Source organism: Trichosurus vulpecula, chromosome 4 (genome assembly GCF_011100635.1).
Source record: "Trichosurus vulpecula isolate mTriVul1 chromosome 4, mTriVul1.pri, whole genome shotgun sequence".
NCBI classification, from domain to species: domain Eukaryota; kingdom Metazoa; phylum Chordata; class Mammalia; order Diprotodontia; family Phalangeridae; genus Trichosurus; species Trichosurus vulpecula.
Window position 1 is genome coordinate 156,470,885 of NC_050576.1, and position 16,347 is coordinate 156,487,231.

General features: G+C 46.1%; 1 protein-coding gene across 2 annotated transcripts; it reads right to left on the reverse strand.

Annotated features, from left to right (window-relative positions):
- Positions 1–1,719: 1,719 nt before the first annotated feature.
- On the reverse strand, positions 1,720–13,689 carry KCNJ9 (potassium inwardly rectifying channel subfamily J member 9). Of its 2 annotated transcripts, XM_036753351.1 has the most exons (3): positions 13,631–13,671; positions 12,762–13,567; positions 4,150–5,049 (listed from the first exon to the last, which is right to left on the reverse strand). In XM_036753351.1, the coding sequence occupies exons 1-3, from the start codon at positions 13,669–13,671 to the stop codon at positions 4,718–4,720; spliced, it is 1,179 nt and encodes a 392-aa protein (XP_036609246.1). In that variant the 3' UTR covers positions 4,150–4,717. The 2 variants fall into 2 exon arrangements, with proteins under 2 accessions (XP_036609245.1, XP_036609246.1); XM_036753350.1 differs by having other exon boundaries at positions 1,720–5,049; positions 12,762–13,689.
- Positions 13,690–16,347: the final 2,658 nt, after the last annotated feature.

Below are 16,347 nucleotides of genomic sequence, written 5' to 3' on the forward strand. Positions count from 1 at the left end.
TGAATTGTTAGGAAGTTTTCTTTTATATTGTATTTCCTTTACATTGTATCTCTCTGAGATGTTTACTCATTGTTCTTAGTCATGCCTGTTGGGGCTAAGCACAAAATGTCTATTCTTCTACGCGACAATTCTTCAAACACCTGAGAACAGTCATCATGTCTCCTCTAACTTTTCCTCTGGCCAATAAGCATCCCATTTCCTTTGAATAGTCCTTACGTGGCACAGTCTCCAGTTTCCTCATCATCCTAGTTATCCTCTGGAGGCACTCTGGTTTGTTAATGTCTTTCCTAAAATATGGTGCCCAGAAAGGAATGCATATAGATCTTGGAATGCAGATGGGACTTGACCAGAATGGAGGGCAGTGTATTATCATCTCCCTTGTTCTGAACACTACACTATTCAATGCAGTATAGGAATGCATTTTTGTTTTTGGCCGCCATGATATGCTACTGATACATTGAACTTGCAACCCACTGAAACCTACACATCTTTTCACAGGAACTGGATTTCCCCCATCCTCTCAAAAAATGTTTGAAGTCAAATGTAGGAATTTACATTTATCCCAACTGAATTCCATCTGATTAGATCCTTCCCCCACCTCCCAAAGTGCTTCATGGTGGTATGTATACAGGTAAGTCAGTTCTTGAAGGCAATGTCCAGGGAGGGAAAGTACTGTCAAGTCTTGACCAGACTGAAAAGGCTTTCAATATAGTCCTCATGACAGAGGATAATAATAGCTAACATTTATGTAGCACTTACTGTATGCCAAGAACTATGCTAAGCACTTTACAATTATTATCTCATTAGATCCTTACAACAGCTCTGGGAGGTTAAGTTCTATTATTATCCTCATTTTGCAAATGAAGAAACTGAAGCAAGCAGAGATTCACAAAGCTAGTGAGCGTCTGAGGTTGGACTTGAATACAGGTCTGTCCTGACTCCAGGCCTGGTGTTCTCTCCACTGCACCACCTGGCTGCCTAATGACATCCGCTGTCTGAGGACCAGCCTAGCCAAGTGACAGGAAAGCCATTACTGGGCTAACCACAAGGTTACAGAAGTTATCTATGAGTGTGGAATAGTCTTCAAATCCATCCATTCAGATATAAACGAGCTGTGATCTACACTGGCAGAGGGTCTGCTCAGGCAGATGATGTCGTGGGTCTTTGCAGTATTGAAGTATGACTCCATCATACTAGTCTGCTGGGATCTTTGGGGAGCCTGACTCTATCATCCAGATACAGATATCATGAAACTTGCCTCCCAATTTTATGTCTCCTGCATATTTGGCAAATAAGCATGCTGCCTCTCACACTTATTAGCTGTGTGATCATGGTAAAATCATTTCGGTTCTCAGAGTCTCAATTTCCTCATTTGTGAAATGGGAATAAAAACACCCATAGTACCTACATCATGTAGTTTGTTGTAAGGATCAACAAAAAATGTAAGATGTGATACAAACCTTAAGCACCATAGAATTATCATCTGTTACTATTAGTAGTAATAATATCTTTGGAAAGGACCCTAAATGTACTGTATTTCCTTCCCTGAAAGAAGCTTGGCTCTTGAGCATCTGCCATCATTGAGAATCCTGTTGTTCAGTCCCCCAGGGAGTCTCATTTCCATCCCTATGCACTCCCCTGTGTACACACACACACACACACACACACACACACACACACACACACACACGCCTGGAACAGACCAGACAGACACGGGGCTAGAGTTCTTCCCCCCAGAGGGGCTGTAAGTTTATTAAAGAGCAGGAGTGAGTATGAAGTCACAGTTGTGAAGCAAAGGGCCCTCACTAAGCCAGTACTGCCATAGATGTCCTCCCTCCCTTTTGAGGGCAGGCAGGACTAGGGTGTGGGTGCTCCTGGCCAGTGGCCATATTTTCTTTCGCTTCCTTTAGAGGAGACCAGTCCCAGAGGTTTGCCTCCCTCTCATCACACCTTACCATCTGAGGTTTGCCCCCACCCTTATCACTCATGATCTGGTCCCAGAGGCCTCTGCTCTTTTAATTACTGGGTCAGAAGGGTGGGAAGGGCAGGCAGGGCATGAGAGGATATGGAAGGGAGATTATTTCTGGGGGGGGCTCCCAGTCCACGAAGCACAGACAGATAGCAGGCCACGGTCACAGTCAAAGTCATCTTTGAATCTCTTCTCGGCTTCATTCCTCGTTTGATCCATTACTAACTACATCCTGGTCACCCTTCTAGAAGAGATTGGCTCCCTTGCCATGGCTACCTCTCTAATTCAGGTCCTCTCTCCTCAGAGGAATCAGTCCCAGGGGATTAACCTAAGTTTGAATCCAACCTTTAAACCTTTACAACGCAACTTAAATGCCTTTTTCTCAGTCCCCTCATGGATGGGTTACTGCAGTTGCTTCCTAATTGCCTCCTGAGGTCCCTGCTCCCTGTCTCTCTTGCTTTCAATCCATCCCACAATTACCATCAGACAAATTCTCCTAAAGTGTACTTGCATCATTCCATGTCACTCCCCTGTCATTTGCAATGCATATCCTGCTCTCTCATCTCTGTCTTTGCAAAGGCATGATCCTCCATGATCCTCCCCTCCCTCTCCACTCCTTGCCCTGATCCCACTTTCTTCCCGAAATGTCCTCTTTCCTCATCCTTACCTCTTGTTATCTCTAGCTCCCCCACAAGGCTCCACTTAAGTGCCACATCCTAGAGAATGCCTTTCAATGATTCTCCACCCTGTCTTACGCTTCTTTCTCCGCCCTACTCCTTCCCAGTTTCTGCATCTTTACCATGTATAAGCATAGTGGATAGAGCACCGGCTTTGAATCTAGGAAGACAGGTTAAGCCTCGTCTCTGACATATGTTGACTAAGTGGCCTTAGGCAAGTCACTTAATCTTTTCAGAGATCTTGCTAAGATCATAAATTGCAGAGAAGGCACCACAACCGTAAAAGGAATTGTAGAGGGAGTTTCTCTAGCCAGAAGTTCCCTTTTCCAGTGAAATCACTGGTCTGGTCCTTATCCTTATATTTTTATTTACTTCTCTGTGCACAAGTGTTGTCTCTCTCCAAGAGAACATAAGCTCCATGAGGGCAGGGACTGTTTCATTTTTGTCTTTGTAACCCTAGTGCCTGGCACATAGCAAGAATTTAATCAGTGCTTATTGAACTGTCAGAAAACCATCAATGGTTCTCTGATACCAACTCTGCAGAATGCAAATTCTTAATCCTGATACTTAAGGCCTTCTTCCCTCCACCATGCTCAGGGACTCTATTTCACCTGGTTCTGCCAAGATGGTCTGCTCCCTTTCCTACCTCCTGAACTTGCTATATTCCTTCTACCCAGATTAATCCCTCTAGCCTCTCTTTGCCCACCAGCACAGATCCTTAAACGCAGCAGAACTCCTCTCAAAGATGCCTTCCAAGACCACTGCGCTCTCCCAGTTTGTATGCTCATTATTTGGCACTGCTCAGCTCTTGGCCTTAGTCTCAGGTATACTGATTTTCCTGGATTGGTATATTGTCCATTCAGTTTTTTCACATGTGTATTCTTTCTTACCAGATAGATGGCAAAGCCAGGGGCCAGTTTTTCTCATATCCTATTGCCTCTCTCTATCATGCCCAGGTCAGTGCTCAGTTCACAGCTGGTGCTCAGTCAACAGCATTGATTGATTCTCTTCTTCCTCCATTTCCCATCTTGCTCAACAGTGACAAAAGTGATAGAAGACTCTTCTTCAGTTCTGGCTTCCATAACACTTGTCTGAATGATCACAACCACTCAAACGCTCTCTGTCCTCTCCAGGAATAGCCTCTTCTGACCCCCAATTGCACTGGAGCTAGTGCTGGGATCACTCCCAAGCCCTTACCACTCCATCCCACCCCACAGTTAAATAGATCTGTATCTATAATTCTCTTAATATAGAAGTTTTTTAAAAAGCCTATCTGAAGAGCTAGCTACTCCATGGCTCACTCTTTCTTCCCCTTGGGCACAGATTCTCTTTCCTCTCCTCTCAACTCAGAGCTGTCTACCTTACCAGCTAGGGCAGGAAGAGTTCTTTTATTCCTCTCTCCCTCCCTTCTATTTTTCCATTTATCAACATTACTATCCATTCTGCCACTCACCTCTGCCTACTAATGTCCAAGTATTTCTCTCTGTCTCTGTCCTTCTATCCATCCATCCATCCATCCATCCACCCACCAACCCTCTCAGCTTCCCATACAACTCCCTCTATCCTCAAACCACTCAACAACTTAATCCAATCTAATCCTAATCTTATCACTCCATCCATTTCTCTACCCATCCTCTCATAAAACTGCCAATTCTCCATCTAGTCATATATTCATTAGATCATATCTCTTTCCTTCTACCTTCTCATTCAAATACTGATCTGACCCTATGCTACTCAAATGTGTGTCCATCTTTAAATAGATTTAATAACAAACATAAATGCAATGGTCCACAACCCATATTTCATCCTCTCTAGCTCCATGGCAAATGGATTCTCAATCCCACCCCTAATGCCTACACTAGCTCTCTCCTCCCAGAGTGGATCCTAGACTTGAGATTCTAAAGGGCCCATTGAACTTGAACCTCTTTGTAAGTAATTAGGTCTTTTTCTCTTTTATGCCTGGGCCTCTCTGCTACCATTGGACCTGTCTGTCCTGATCCTGGCCATCTGTCTGATACTGGGGGTTGGGAGGTAGTGGGGAAGGGGTGTATCCTACCTCCTCTGGCTAGAGCTACACCTTGGACTCACTCTCTGGGGGGGGCAGGCGACCGTTCTTGTCCTTGTCCCCTTCATTCCCCCAGCCCGGCCCCTCTCCCGCCCCTTCCTCCTCCACCTTCTCATCCAGCCGGCTGGGGATGGACCAGTAGAGATGAGCATCAAGCCGGGCAGCAGCCTCAGCCAACTCTCGGGCACTGCAGGAGGGTGTGGGCACCTCGAAGGTCTCATGGAAGCTGGCATAGTCCACCTCGTAGAAGCCATCTTCCAGGCTCAGTACGGACATGAAGCGGTGACCCCACAGCACCTCGTCCACCAGATATGAGCTCCTAGCTTGGCACGTCATCCCTGGGAATTGGGGAGAACAGAAAGGGTCAAGAAAGGGCTCCCCCTCATCCATCCTTCCCTCTATCATACCCAAACACATTATTTCATCTCAAGGCCCCCTTGGCCCTACTGTTCTTGGTACCTGAGAGATACTTCCACATGCACTCAGTATCTTCATTCTAGCCCTGTGAACATAGCCCTTGTCTCTTCCTCACCTTACTATGGACACCCTCACCCATCCTTTTCCTACTCCTTCAATTTGGTCAAAATTTTGGTCAGCATCCTCATTTTCCAGAAAGCCATCCCTACTGACCTTTCTAACCACCCCATACCTCTCCATACTTTCCCATCTCTCTAGAACTGATGTCCAGGGATTTGTCCATTTGCTACTGCAATCCCATGGAAGTGGCCTTTTAAGTCCTTTAGCCCACTAGCTCTCCCAATGCAGGAATCTTTTCTACAACAATCTTATCTGCTATTCTTCATCTCACTTCAGAGATGAGGAGTCTGGGGTTTATTCTCTGCAGTCAAGTCACTTAACTTCTCATTGCCTCAGCTTTCTTAGTTGTTAAAGAAGAGACTACTGCCTAAAACAAAGGAACAATTGGTCCTTGGGCAGGGATAAAATATACCTGACAAGGTGTATTACAAGTAAAACATATTCACCTGGAGTCTTGGGAACGTGACTGAGTGGGGTTTGAAATGAAAAGGGAAGGAAAAGGACAAAATCGTCCACGAAAATGTTAAGAACCTGGTATCCTGGATACCTGTGTTGTATCTATATCTATAACAGACGCAACAAAGGAAAAAAAAACTCATATCCCATTACAGCCACAATTCCTTGTATCTGTGCCCCTCCTTCCATTCACACAGCCACAACTTTAGGTCAGGATTGCATCACTTCTCACTTGGACTACTAAATTGCCTCTTAATTGGACTCCCTGCCTTGAGTCTCTCCCTTCTCTTATCCATCCTCAACACAGTTGACAAAGTTATTTTCCTAGATAGCTTTGTTATTGTTACTCAGTCTTGTCTGACTCTTTGTTATCCATTTGAGGTTTTTTTTGGAAAAGACACTGGCGTGGTGTGCCGTTTCCTTCTCCAGCTCAAGAGGAAACTGAGGCAGATAGGGTTAAGTGAATTGCCACGGTCACACAGCTAGTAAGTGTCTTGAGGCTGGATTTGAACTTGGGTCTTCCTGATTCCAGGTCTGGCTCTATATCCACTGTGCCACCTGGCTGTCCTAAAGCTTAGATCTGGCAATGTCACTCCCCTACTCCAGAAATTTCACTGGCTCCCTATTGCCTCTAATCAAGTGTAATATCCTCTAGCTACATCAAAGTAGCTAGGTAGCACAGCGGATAGAACACTGGGCCTGCAGTCACAGCTGCGCTGCACAGCTATAGTAGCTGTGTGACCCTGGACAAGTCACCTAACCTCTGTTTGCCTCAGTTTCCTCAATTATAAAATGGGGATGATAACAGTATTCATCCCCCGGGCTTGTTGGGAAGATCAAATGAGAAAATAATTGTAAAGCGCTTGGCACAGTGGCTGGCACATGATAAGCACTTAATAAATGCTCTTTCCCTTTCTTTCTGCTGGGCATCTAAAGCTCTTTACAACCTGGCCCCACACCATCTTTTCAGCCTTATTTTATATTACTCCCTGCAGTCCAGCCAAACTGGAGTTCTTGCTAGTCCTCACCCTGACCCTCTCTCTCCTGTTTCCATGTCCTTGGCATTGTTCATGGCCCTTGTCTTGAACACCTTCCTCAACCTCTTCCACCCTTAGAATTTCTGTTTTCCTTCAAGGCTCAGATCAAGTACTACCTTTTACATGAAGCCTTTCTTCATCATTACAGCTCCTCCCTCCCTTCAATAACCTTGTATTTATTTTGTATAAACTTACATGTGTGCATGTTGTCTCCCTCATTAGAATGTAAACTCCTTGAGGGCAGGAACTGTTTTCATCATTATCTTTGTATCCTGAGTGCCTAACACAATACCTGGCACATCATAGTCACTTAGTAAATGCTTGTCGCTTGACTGATCGACTAGCATTCATTCATGGGAGAGATGATCCTAAAAGAGAGAGAGTCTTAAAACTTATGACCTCAGTCGTCTAAATACAAAAGAATGTACAAGGAATGGGCAATAATCAGAGGAGGTCAGAGATACTAATTTCAAGGAAGCCAATTAGACCTCATAGGTAATTACAGTAACAATAGCTCACATTAATATAATGCTCTAAGGTTTACAAAATATCTTACGAATGTGCTTTAAAAGCCTAGGAACTTTTGTTATTGAGAGGAACAGTCACTTCCTTACCACTACCAACACCATCTGCCACCAATGGGCAGGTAGGTTCAAGAGCTCTGGGAATAGCAGCATCCCCCAGATCAATGGCTCTGTTCCAGCTCAACTTATAAGAGGAAATAGCTCTTGTGGAAAAGAGGACAGCCATCCCAACCAACTGTCATCTATGAGGTAGGCAAGCTAGCCTACTGAAGCAGCAAGGTACCCTGAGGAAAAAATAGGAGGCAATATGTGCCAGGCAAGTCAAAACATTGTCACCACCCTACCCATCACCTTCCCTCAAACCCTGAGGGAGATATCCCAGGCCCCTGAACTCAAAAGCCTTGGGAATAGTAGTGCCTCCAGATCCCGGGCCTTACTTCCAGTCAGAGCTTTACAGTCATCATTGAGGGGAGCAATCACTATGAAGAAGGGACTCACCTTTTTCACCAACTATTGACCAACTGTCCCCAACACATAGGAAATCCAAGAGCACAGGAAGTAAGAGCAACTTCCAAACCACCAGCCTACCCCCCCCCCCCCCCGAGGCCATCATTCTGGGAAACAATCCCTCTGGGAATGAATCCTGGCAACTGCTTCTACAGATAGTGGAGTCCTGCTTCTTTTAGCAGGCACGGTTACTGAAGATGAGAAAAAGAAAATTCTCATCAGAAAGCCCTTGGCGCTGGCAAATGGTTCAGTATCAGAAACATTATTTCATCAGTGGAAATTCCACTAAAGACAATGTATTACCATTGATTAATGGTCAAAGGATATAAACAGGCAGTTTTCAAAGGAAGAAATTCAAGCTATCAACAGCCATATGAAAACATAATTCAAATCATGATTAGAGAAATGCAAATTAAAGCAATGCTGGGCTTGTACCTCACCCATATTAGGTTGACACATGTTGGAGGGCCTGAGGGAAAACAGGCACATTAATACCCTGTTGATGAAGCTGTGAATTGGTCCAGCCATTCTGAAAAGCAATTTGGAGCTATGCCCCCAAAGTAACTAAATTGTACATACTCTTTGACTCAGCAATACCTCTAGGAGGCTTATCCCCACAAAGAGATCAGGAAAGAGGAAAAGGCTCCGTATGCACAGAAATATTTATAGCAGTTCTTGTTTTTGTAGAAGCAAAGAACTGGAAGGTAAGAGGATGCCCATCAACTGAGGAATGGCTGACCAAACTGGAATACTATTTAAATGTACTTAAATGAACTGTTGTAGAGTAAAGGAAGAACCAGAAGATTCCTGACACCAAATCTGGTATCCTAATTATTATGTTATCTTGTCTCTCAAGGACTTTTTGCTTGTTTCTATTTTCTCTAAATTGTGGGGGAGGGGTTGTGAGGAAGGTCAAAGAAAGGATGGCACTATTGCTTTGGGTGATGAAAGTATTAGAAATGATGATAGCAAGAAGGCTGAACTACTCCACTCACATTGTTTCTGTTTAATCTTCCAAGGGGAGTGATTCTCAGATTAAGAAAGACAGAATAACAATGATTAGGAGCAAATGGAAAACCAAGATAGTTGAGGAGTTGACAATACGATATTTGGATGCCCCCAATGAGTTCAAGTCAACTTTGTGCAACTCTGCCTCACTTAAATGCAATTCATGTGCAAGTCAAGACATTACCCCATGTTATCACTGTTCCTCCTTGAAACAAAGGAAAAACAAGTCAATAGACTCTGATGACTTGGCCCTTATAATCGGGGATACTGACACAAGTGATAGATGGGCCTGCTGTGCCGCTGAAATATTTGAAAGATGTTGGAGAAGGGGAGAGGTGCTGCAGGGCTGGAGAAGAGCAAAGGTCTTGCTTTTCAAAAAAAGGTAAAATGAATAACTTGACTTTCTATTATTGGCAAAATCCTAGAACACTTTACTAAAAGGATAGTTTGTAGGCATTCTTTTCTACCCTAACACTCCTCCCCTACTCCCAACCTCATAACTGGGGACTTCAGTATTTAAGTTGATACCTCCTTGAACAGTCTGGCCTCCTGTTCATCAGCCTCCTCAAATCCCATGGACTATATCTTTCCTCTACCTCAGCTACCCACGGCAGTGGTCATACACCAGATTCACAATCACTCAAAACCTTCATGATCCAGAACTCTGAAATCCCCTTTTCTGTTTAAATCCTTCTGTTCTTCCATCACTGCCTCCATGTTCCTAAATCTGTTGAACTTCACAATATAATCAAAGAATTTCAGGGTTGGAAGGAATCTCAGGGTCCATTTAGTTCTACTTCTCCCTGAATAGGAATTCCCTATACAGCATAACCCACAAGTGGTCATCCAACCTTTGCTCGAAGATTTCAAATAAAGGGGTATCCACTGACCAATGAGGTAGACCATTTCATTTTTTAATAGATCCAATTGTTGGGAATTTTTTCCTTACATCATTCCTAAGCTTGTTTATTTGTAACTTTCCACCCAATGAACCAGTTTTGCACTATAGGATGAGAGAGAATAAATTTAAGGAGGTTACATTCTAATGGGGAAAGACAACACATCAAGGGGAGAAAAAAAGGGGAAAGGGCATGTGAGTTGTGGCATGGTTTAAAAATGACTGAAAAATGAAGTAGAGGCATGGTTCTAGGCAAGATAAGGCAAAAGCTCACCTATTACAGTTGAGTCCCAGCAGCAGAGTTCAGGTACTAATAAGAAGGGGATAAGGAAGATGGACAGAACACAGGAAGCATGATTTGGAAATAGCCAGCCAATGATAGTCTTAAAGAGTTGCTTAGAACACTGAGAGGCTGAGTGACTTGCCCACAGTCACACAGCTGATGGGACTTGAAGCAAGGTCTTCCTGACTCCAAGGCTTGTTATCTACCCACTATGCCATGTTGCCTCTCTTATGGTAGATGTTTAATAAACGCTTTTTAATTGGTTAATTGGATTCTCCATTACTGGAAGTCTCATAAAAGCTGAATAACTATTTGCAAAGGATATTGTTACAGGAATTCTCAGTCAAGTATGTGTTAGATGAGATAGCCTTTGAAATCCTTTACAATTTTTAGTTCCTATGATGCAGTGATTAGCTTTTCAAGGTCTTCCTCAGCACTAAGAGATGAAACATTTAATCTCTGCTTATACATTACTAATGATGAGGCTTACAATCCTTTGAGAAACAACCTGTTCGATTGTTGGACAGCTCTAATTGTTGGCCAATCCATAGCTTGTTGAGTCAAGATATGATTCCCTATATTTCCTACCTGTTTACTCTGGCTAGTTCTGCCTTCTGGAACAGCAGAGAATGAGTCTATTCTCTTCCGCAGTCATACATAGATTTGAAGTCAGTTCTTAGATATCTTTAGTCATTTCCACATCAAACAAGCCCCATTTCTTCAATTATTCCTCCTGTAATAAGGTTTTAAAACCTCATCAATCTCATTATACTCCTTTGGGCATACTTTACTTTGCCAATATCCTTTTTAAAGTATGATGCACGGAACTGACCATAATACGTGGGTATTAATGAGTAAGGTCAGGAAAGCTGGACCTTTCTCCCTTATAGATCTGCCCCAGAAGACTAGTTTCCCTCTCAACACTGTGAACCCATTGCCTGAGACACCTTTGGGTATAATAAGATTTTATTTTTCCCATGATGGATGCCAGAATATGAAGTACTATTGGAATTGGGTTGGGGCAGTGGGGGGAGAGGTATCGGGAAATGATGATGAGGAAGAGGGCAGATGGAGCAGTGGTTTAGGAAGCACTAGGAAGAGAAAGGAAAAGACTGGAGTGGTGACACAGAGGAATACTAGGGATGATGGGGAGAAAGTAAAGGAACGGGATTGGGACTACTGGAAATCCTGGGAGAAAGGGTTAAAAACCAGTACTGAGGCCATTGATTCTTAGACAGCTGTTTGTCAGGGAGGGACCACCAGGGGGCAGCAGGAGCTCTGAGACCATGCCACAGCAATTTGAGTCCCCTGTCTTGGGGGTAGGAGTGTCTCAGCCCACAGTTCTACAATGACTGAGTACCATTCTCTGCTGACCTTAAGCTCTTTTCCAACAGCCCCCACTCTCTGGGAGACTGGGAAAAAGAGTTAGAATGGGGGGGTGGCTCTTAGAGAGGACCATTTAAAAGTACTGACACAGAAGCAATGCATTTCATTGCTCCAACAACTAATACTTACATTGCCTTATCTCCCCCATATTCTGGTTCCCAGTCACTTATGCCCCACCCCAAGCTCCTGTTCCCTTATCCCTGTCCTTCTACTACACCCCAGATCACTTAATTACCCTTCTCTCATTCCCATACTCATTCGCCTTCTCAGCTTCTGTCTCTGTCCTAGCTCTCTGGTCATCCGTTTCTTTCCTCCTCCAGCTACCTGGCTGTAATTCTCCCCAAACCTCCCAAACTCAGGGTGATCCAACTTAACATTCCCCAACTTCCAGCACCCCAATCTTTTTTTCTGTTGTGTGACTTTGTTCATGCATTCCCCTACCTTTATACTCCCCCATCTCCCAGATATCTGTCTGTTGTCTGCACTAAAAAAGCCAATGCATTCTTAGGCAGTGTTGAGAGACACAGAATACATAACAAAGATGATAATTCTGCTGTACTCTGACCTGGTCGCACTGCATTTGGGATATTGTGTTTAATTCTGGCTGCCATAATTTAGGAAGGACATTGATAAGCTTGAAAGTGTCTAAAGGGTGGTAATGAGACTGGAGATTAAGTGTTCCTAGGATCTGGGAATGTTTAGCTTGGAGAAAAGAAGACTTAGAAAGATGTGATAGCTTTCTTCAAGTATCTGAGGGGTTATACCGGAGAAGGATTAGATATTTCTGCTTGATTCCAGGGGCCAAGACTAGGAACAAAAGGTCGAAGGGGCAAAGAGATAGATTGCAGGTCCAAACAAAGCAAAATTTCCTAACCATCTGAGCTGCCCAAAAGTGAAATGGGCTGCCTCAGGAGGTGGTGAGGTTTGTTTGCTTGTTTTCCCCACTAGGTTTGCTGTAGAGAAGATTCCTGTTCATGTATAACATAACCTCCCAGGTCCCTTCCAACTCTAAGATTTTGTGTCTCCCTCCCCATCCCTCAAACCTCCCACACGAGCTGTTTTACACCAATCCCCATCTTCTGCTCCGTTCCTCAGCCTTTAGGGAAGCTCTCCCCATTTCTTTGTCTACCTTGGAACAATTTTCCATCGATCCCTTAGGTCTACGGCCTCTTGCCTCCTTGCCCGCCAAACTTCTGTCTGTCTGCCAGAGGGCATTACCCGCTCCTTGACCTCACTGTCCAAGCTGTCCTTTCAATGCACCCATAAGAATGCCTATTATCCCCTCTAAGTATGCCGCTGCCCTCTCCTTCCCACCAGGGGTGCTGCCCCCCTTTCCCACTTTCCCTGATACTCCTCACTTCTCCCATGCCACCCCCCAACCCCGGCCCTTTCTTCCACGCCCCAGTCCCCGCACCAGTGGCCTCCACCATGCCCTCAAGGATCACCACGATCTCGAAGTCGTCCCTCTCGAGGGCACGCCGTGACGCCTCCCAGAAGGGGCTGGAGGCATCTATCTCGTGGCTGATGACCAGGGGCGAGACGAGAAAGAGGCGATCGTCGCCCGTGTCGAAGCCGACGCTGAGGTCAGTCTGGTGCAGGGGAATGAACTCGCCCTCGAGCGTCTGGCGCGAACGGATGAGCTTGGCGCGGATGGAGGCTTCCACGATGTGAGACGAGCGCAGGTCGCCCACGCGGAACATGAGGCACAGGCGCCCGTCGCGCAGAGACACCACGGCGTGCGAGGAGAAGACGAGCGTGGCGGCGCGCTTGTTGGGCTGCGAGATCTTGACGAACATGCAGCCCACCATGAAGGCGTTGACCATGGACCCCAGGATGGCCTGCAGCAGCAGCAGCGCGATGCCCTCGGGGCACTGGTCCGTGATGACGCGGTGCCCGTAGCCGATGGTGGTCTCGGTTTCGATGGAGAATAGGAAGGCGGCCACGAAGCCGTTGAGGTTGTTCACGCACGGCGTCCACGTCGTGTCCTCTAGGTGCTCCAGGTCCCCGCGGCCGTAGGCGATCAGCCACCAGATGGCGCCGAAAAAGAGCCAGGTGAGCGCATAGGCGAGCACGAAAAAGAGCAGACTGAGTCGCCACTGCAGGTCCACGAGCGTGGTGAAGATGTCCGTCAGGTAGCGGTACGTCTCCCGCACGTTGCCCTGCTGCACGTTGCACTTGCCGTCCTTCTCCACATAGCGCTGGCGGCCCCGTCGGGGCGGCCTCTCCGGGGGCTCTCGGGGATCGGCGCGCGCCGCCAGGGCGCGGGGGAGACCCCCGGGGGGCTCCTCGGGCCCAGGGGAGAAGGCCGAGTTTTCCTGAGCCATGTCAGCAGCGACGCCCTTCGGAGGCTGCGGAGATGGAGGGGACAGTGCGGGGTTAGAGCAAGGTCCTGGGAGATGGAAGCCGAGTGAGCCCCCTTCCACCTCCACCTCCACTCCACCCCCACTCCACTTTCACCTCCCCAGTGGCCCTGCCTGGAAAGGCCGAATGAATTGGGACTTAGAATTAGGGGACCTGGCTTCCGATCCCGCCCAGCCCACTATTACCTCTGTCACCTTGGGCAAGGTGACACTGACTTCACCTCTCTGGGCCTCAGGCTCCTCATCTGTCAAGTGATGGGTCTGACTAGATGACGTCCAAAATCCCTTTCAGCTCTAAGAGTGGAATCCTTGAGGACCAAGACTGTTGGTGTTTCTGTCTTAGTGTTCCCAACACCTCGAATACTGCCCTGCACATAGCAGATAAAGTGAGGATGGAGCACCAGTGCTACAGTTACCTGTGGAGTTGTCCTGAGGGATCAAATGCACCTGGGGAACCCTCAGGTGCTGTATACATGTCAGTTATTATTATTTAAAATGAATGTTTGTGGCTTTGGATTAGATTTATTGGAACGTTCTTTAGTCTCACAGGAATTCAGAGCCCCTGCATCCTAGCCCAGAGATCTCTGCACTTCACTTTACTATTCACTTCCCTATTCTCTCTCTGCTGTGAATTACTCACCTGCTATTTTACCCTGTCCAGAACCCATAACACACGCCTCCATGGAGCGCTTCATCGCTGCCTTCCCAGTTCTCCTTTCCTTTTACTCTGGAAATAACTAAAAATGAGTCTTTCCCCTTTCTATCCTTCTCACCTCAGTTCCTCCATTCTTCTCTACCCCCACAAAGAGATAATAATAGCTCTTATTTATTTGGCACTTTTATGGTTTACAAAGTTCTTTCCTTACAATAAGCCTGCAGGGAATGTGGTACAAATTTTTTATCCTTCTTTTACAGATGATGAAACTGAAGGTCAGAGAGGTGAGGTGGCTTCTCTGCAATCATAGCTAGTTCAGGCTCAAACTCATCTTCTGATTTTAAATCCATTGCTTTTTCCACCAATACTATTTTGCATCTTTAGGGAGGCAAAAAAGGAACTCTGGGTTTGGAAGGTGAGTGGAGGCTTTCTGCTTTAGGAAGCCCCACCTAGAAATTTTAACTGAGGTCTAACCACCATCCTCTCTGCCACAAGGTCAGCCCAGTTTCCTTTTGGTTCTGTTCTCATAAGTCATTGAAAGACAAGGAAGAGAGAAGTGCCCTCCCTCAGGCCAAGGGGGTCCCAGGAAGAAAGAGGACAGAGGCAATAGAACCAAGGTTAGAGAAGGCTGGACTTGTACCTTCATGAGAGTTGTTGGTAGGTTCTGTGTGCCAATGTGCCTCAGTTTCTCCATTAGAAAAAATATATTAAATCAGACTAAATGAAGCTCTAGCACACATCCCAAACGCTTTAGTCCCTTCTTCTTCATCTCTCCTAGCACTTGACATAGCTTCCTATCTCACATTGACTGACTCACCTTTTCTCCTTCCCTAATTTTGGCCTTTTCCAGGAAGCTTGCCCTTATTAGTCCTGCTACTCCCTCCTTTCCTTTTCCCCATCATGAAAGACCTCTCCCAGCAATCAGCACCTGAAATTTGCCGGGACTTCATCCCCAAATCAACCTGGAGTCCCCAGCTTAGGTTGATAATTGGAGAATATAGAAAGCAGAATGAAATAAGTTGGCCATACTAGGAAGGAGGGATATTATGGAGTAGGAAGAGGAGTTGGGGGAAGAGGGACTAACAGAAGGTCACTGTTGGCTTTAAAGTGTGGCCAGGACCTGCAGACAAATTGCCTAGATTTGTAACTCCAGGCCCTAGAGTTACTGCAGCCATATTCACTGTAAGAGAAAAAGGTTTCAGAGCTTAGGGGGCAGACCATCCCTAGATAGATTCTCCAGGAAAGCTCAGGGAACACAATTCTAATCACAGAGTATAGTATTACCCCAACTTTGAACAGGATGGTAACAAACAATTCCTTCCCTCTCCCCCCTCCTCCCATCACTGACCTCCTTTTTCCTCCACTGCGGCTGGAGCTGTCCTCCTAGAGTGATTTCTAAGCATTTGCCAACTCAGAGGCCCTAGGTCACTCGAAAAACAACCCATCTGGCCCACAAGCCCCTGGCACCCCTCAAAATGGTCCAGCCTCACTAGGGTCCCAGGCGTCCTTTCTCTCATCTTGTCTGCTAGATGACCCTCCTGCTCAGGATTACGAAGGAAGTCCAAGCATTCAGCTCCCTCTTTAGTAACCCTCTCCCCTCACCCATTATTCTAGAACTAGGACTGACCCTCCTCCCATTCTTATCCCATCCTAACCCTTTTCTCACAGTTAGAATGAAGAGGGGACTGCCCTTTCCCTTGTAGGGGGTGGAAAGATCCCAAATGACACTTTCCATCCCAGGATCTGCCCAGCCTCTCCTTGCATTCCTCCCTACCCCCCACCCCACCTTATCCTCTGTGGGTTCCCTTCTTCCCCATTCCCAAAGGTCCTCAGTCTTTCAGTCCCCCTTAGTATCACTTCCCTCTCCCAAAACCACCACAGGGAGTGGAGTATATGAGTATTGGGGAAGTAACCATCCACAAGGTGGTCTGAAGAGAATTTGAGGGATCCAGACCCCCCCATCCCTCATCCCATCCTCCCTACTG

Coding starts and splice junctions, on each gene's coding strand:
- KCNJ9 (XM_036753350.1), bottom strand. CDS start 13,671: ATGGCTCAGGAAAACTCGGCCTTCTCCCCTGGGCCCGAGGAGCCCCCC. Junction 5,050..12,761: donor GGGCATGGTGGAGGCCACTG/GTGCGGGGACTG, acceptor CCCAATTCCCAG/GGATGACGTGCCAAGCTAGG.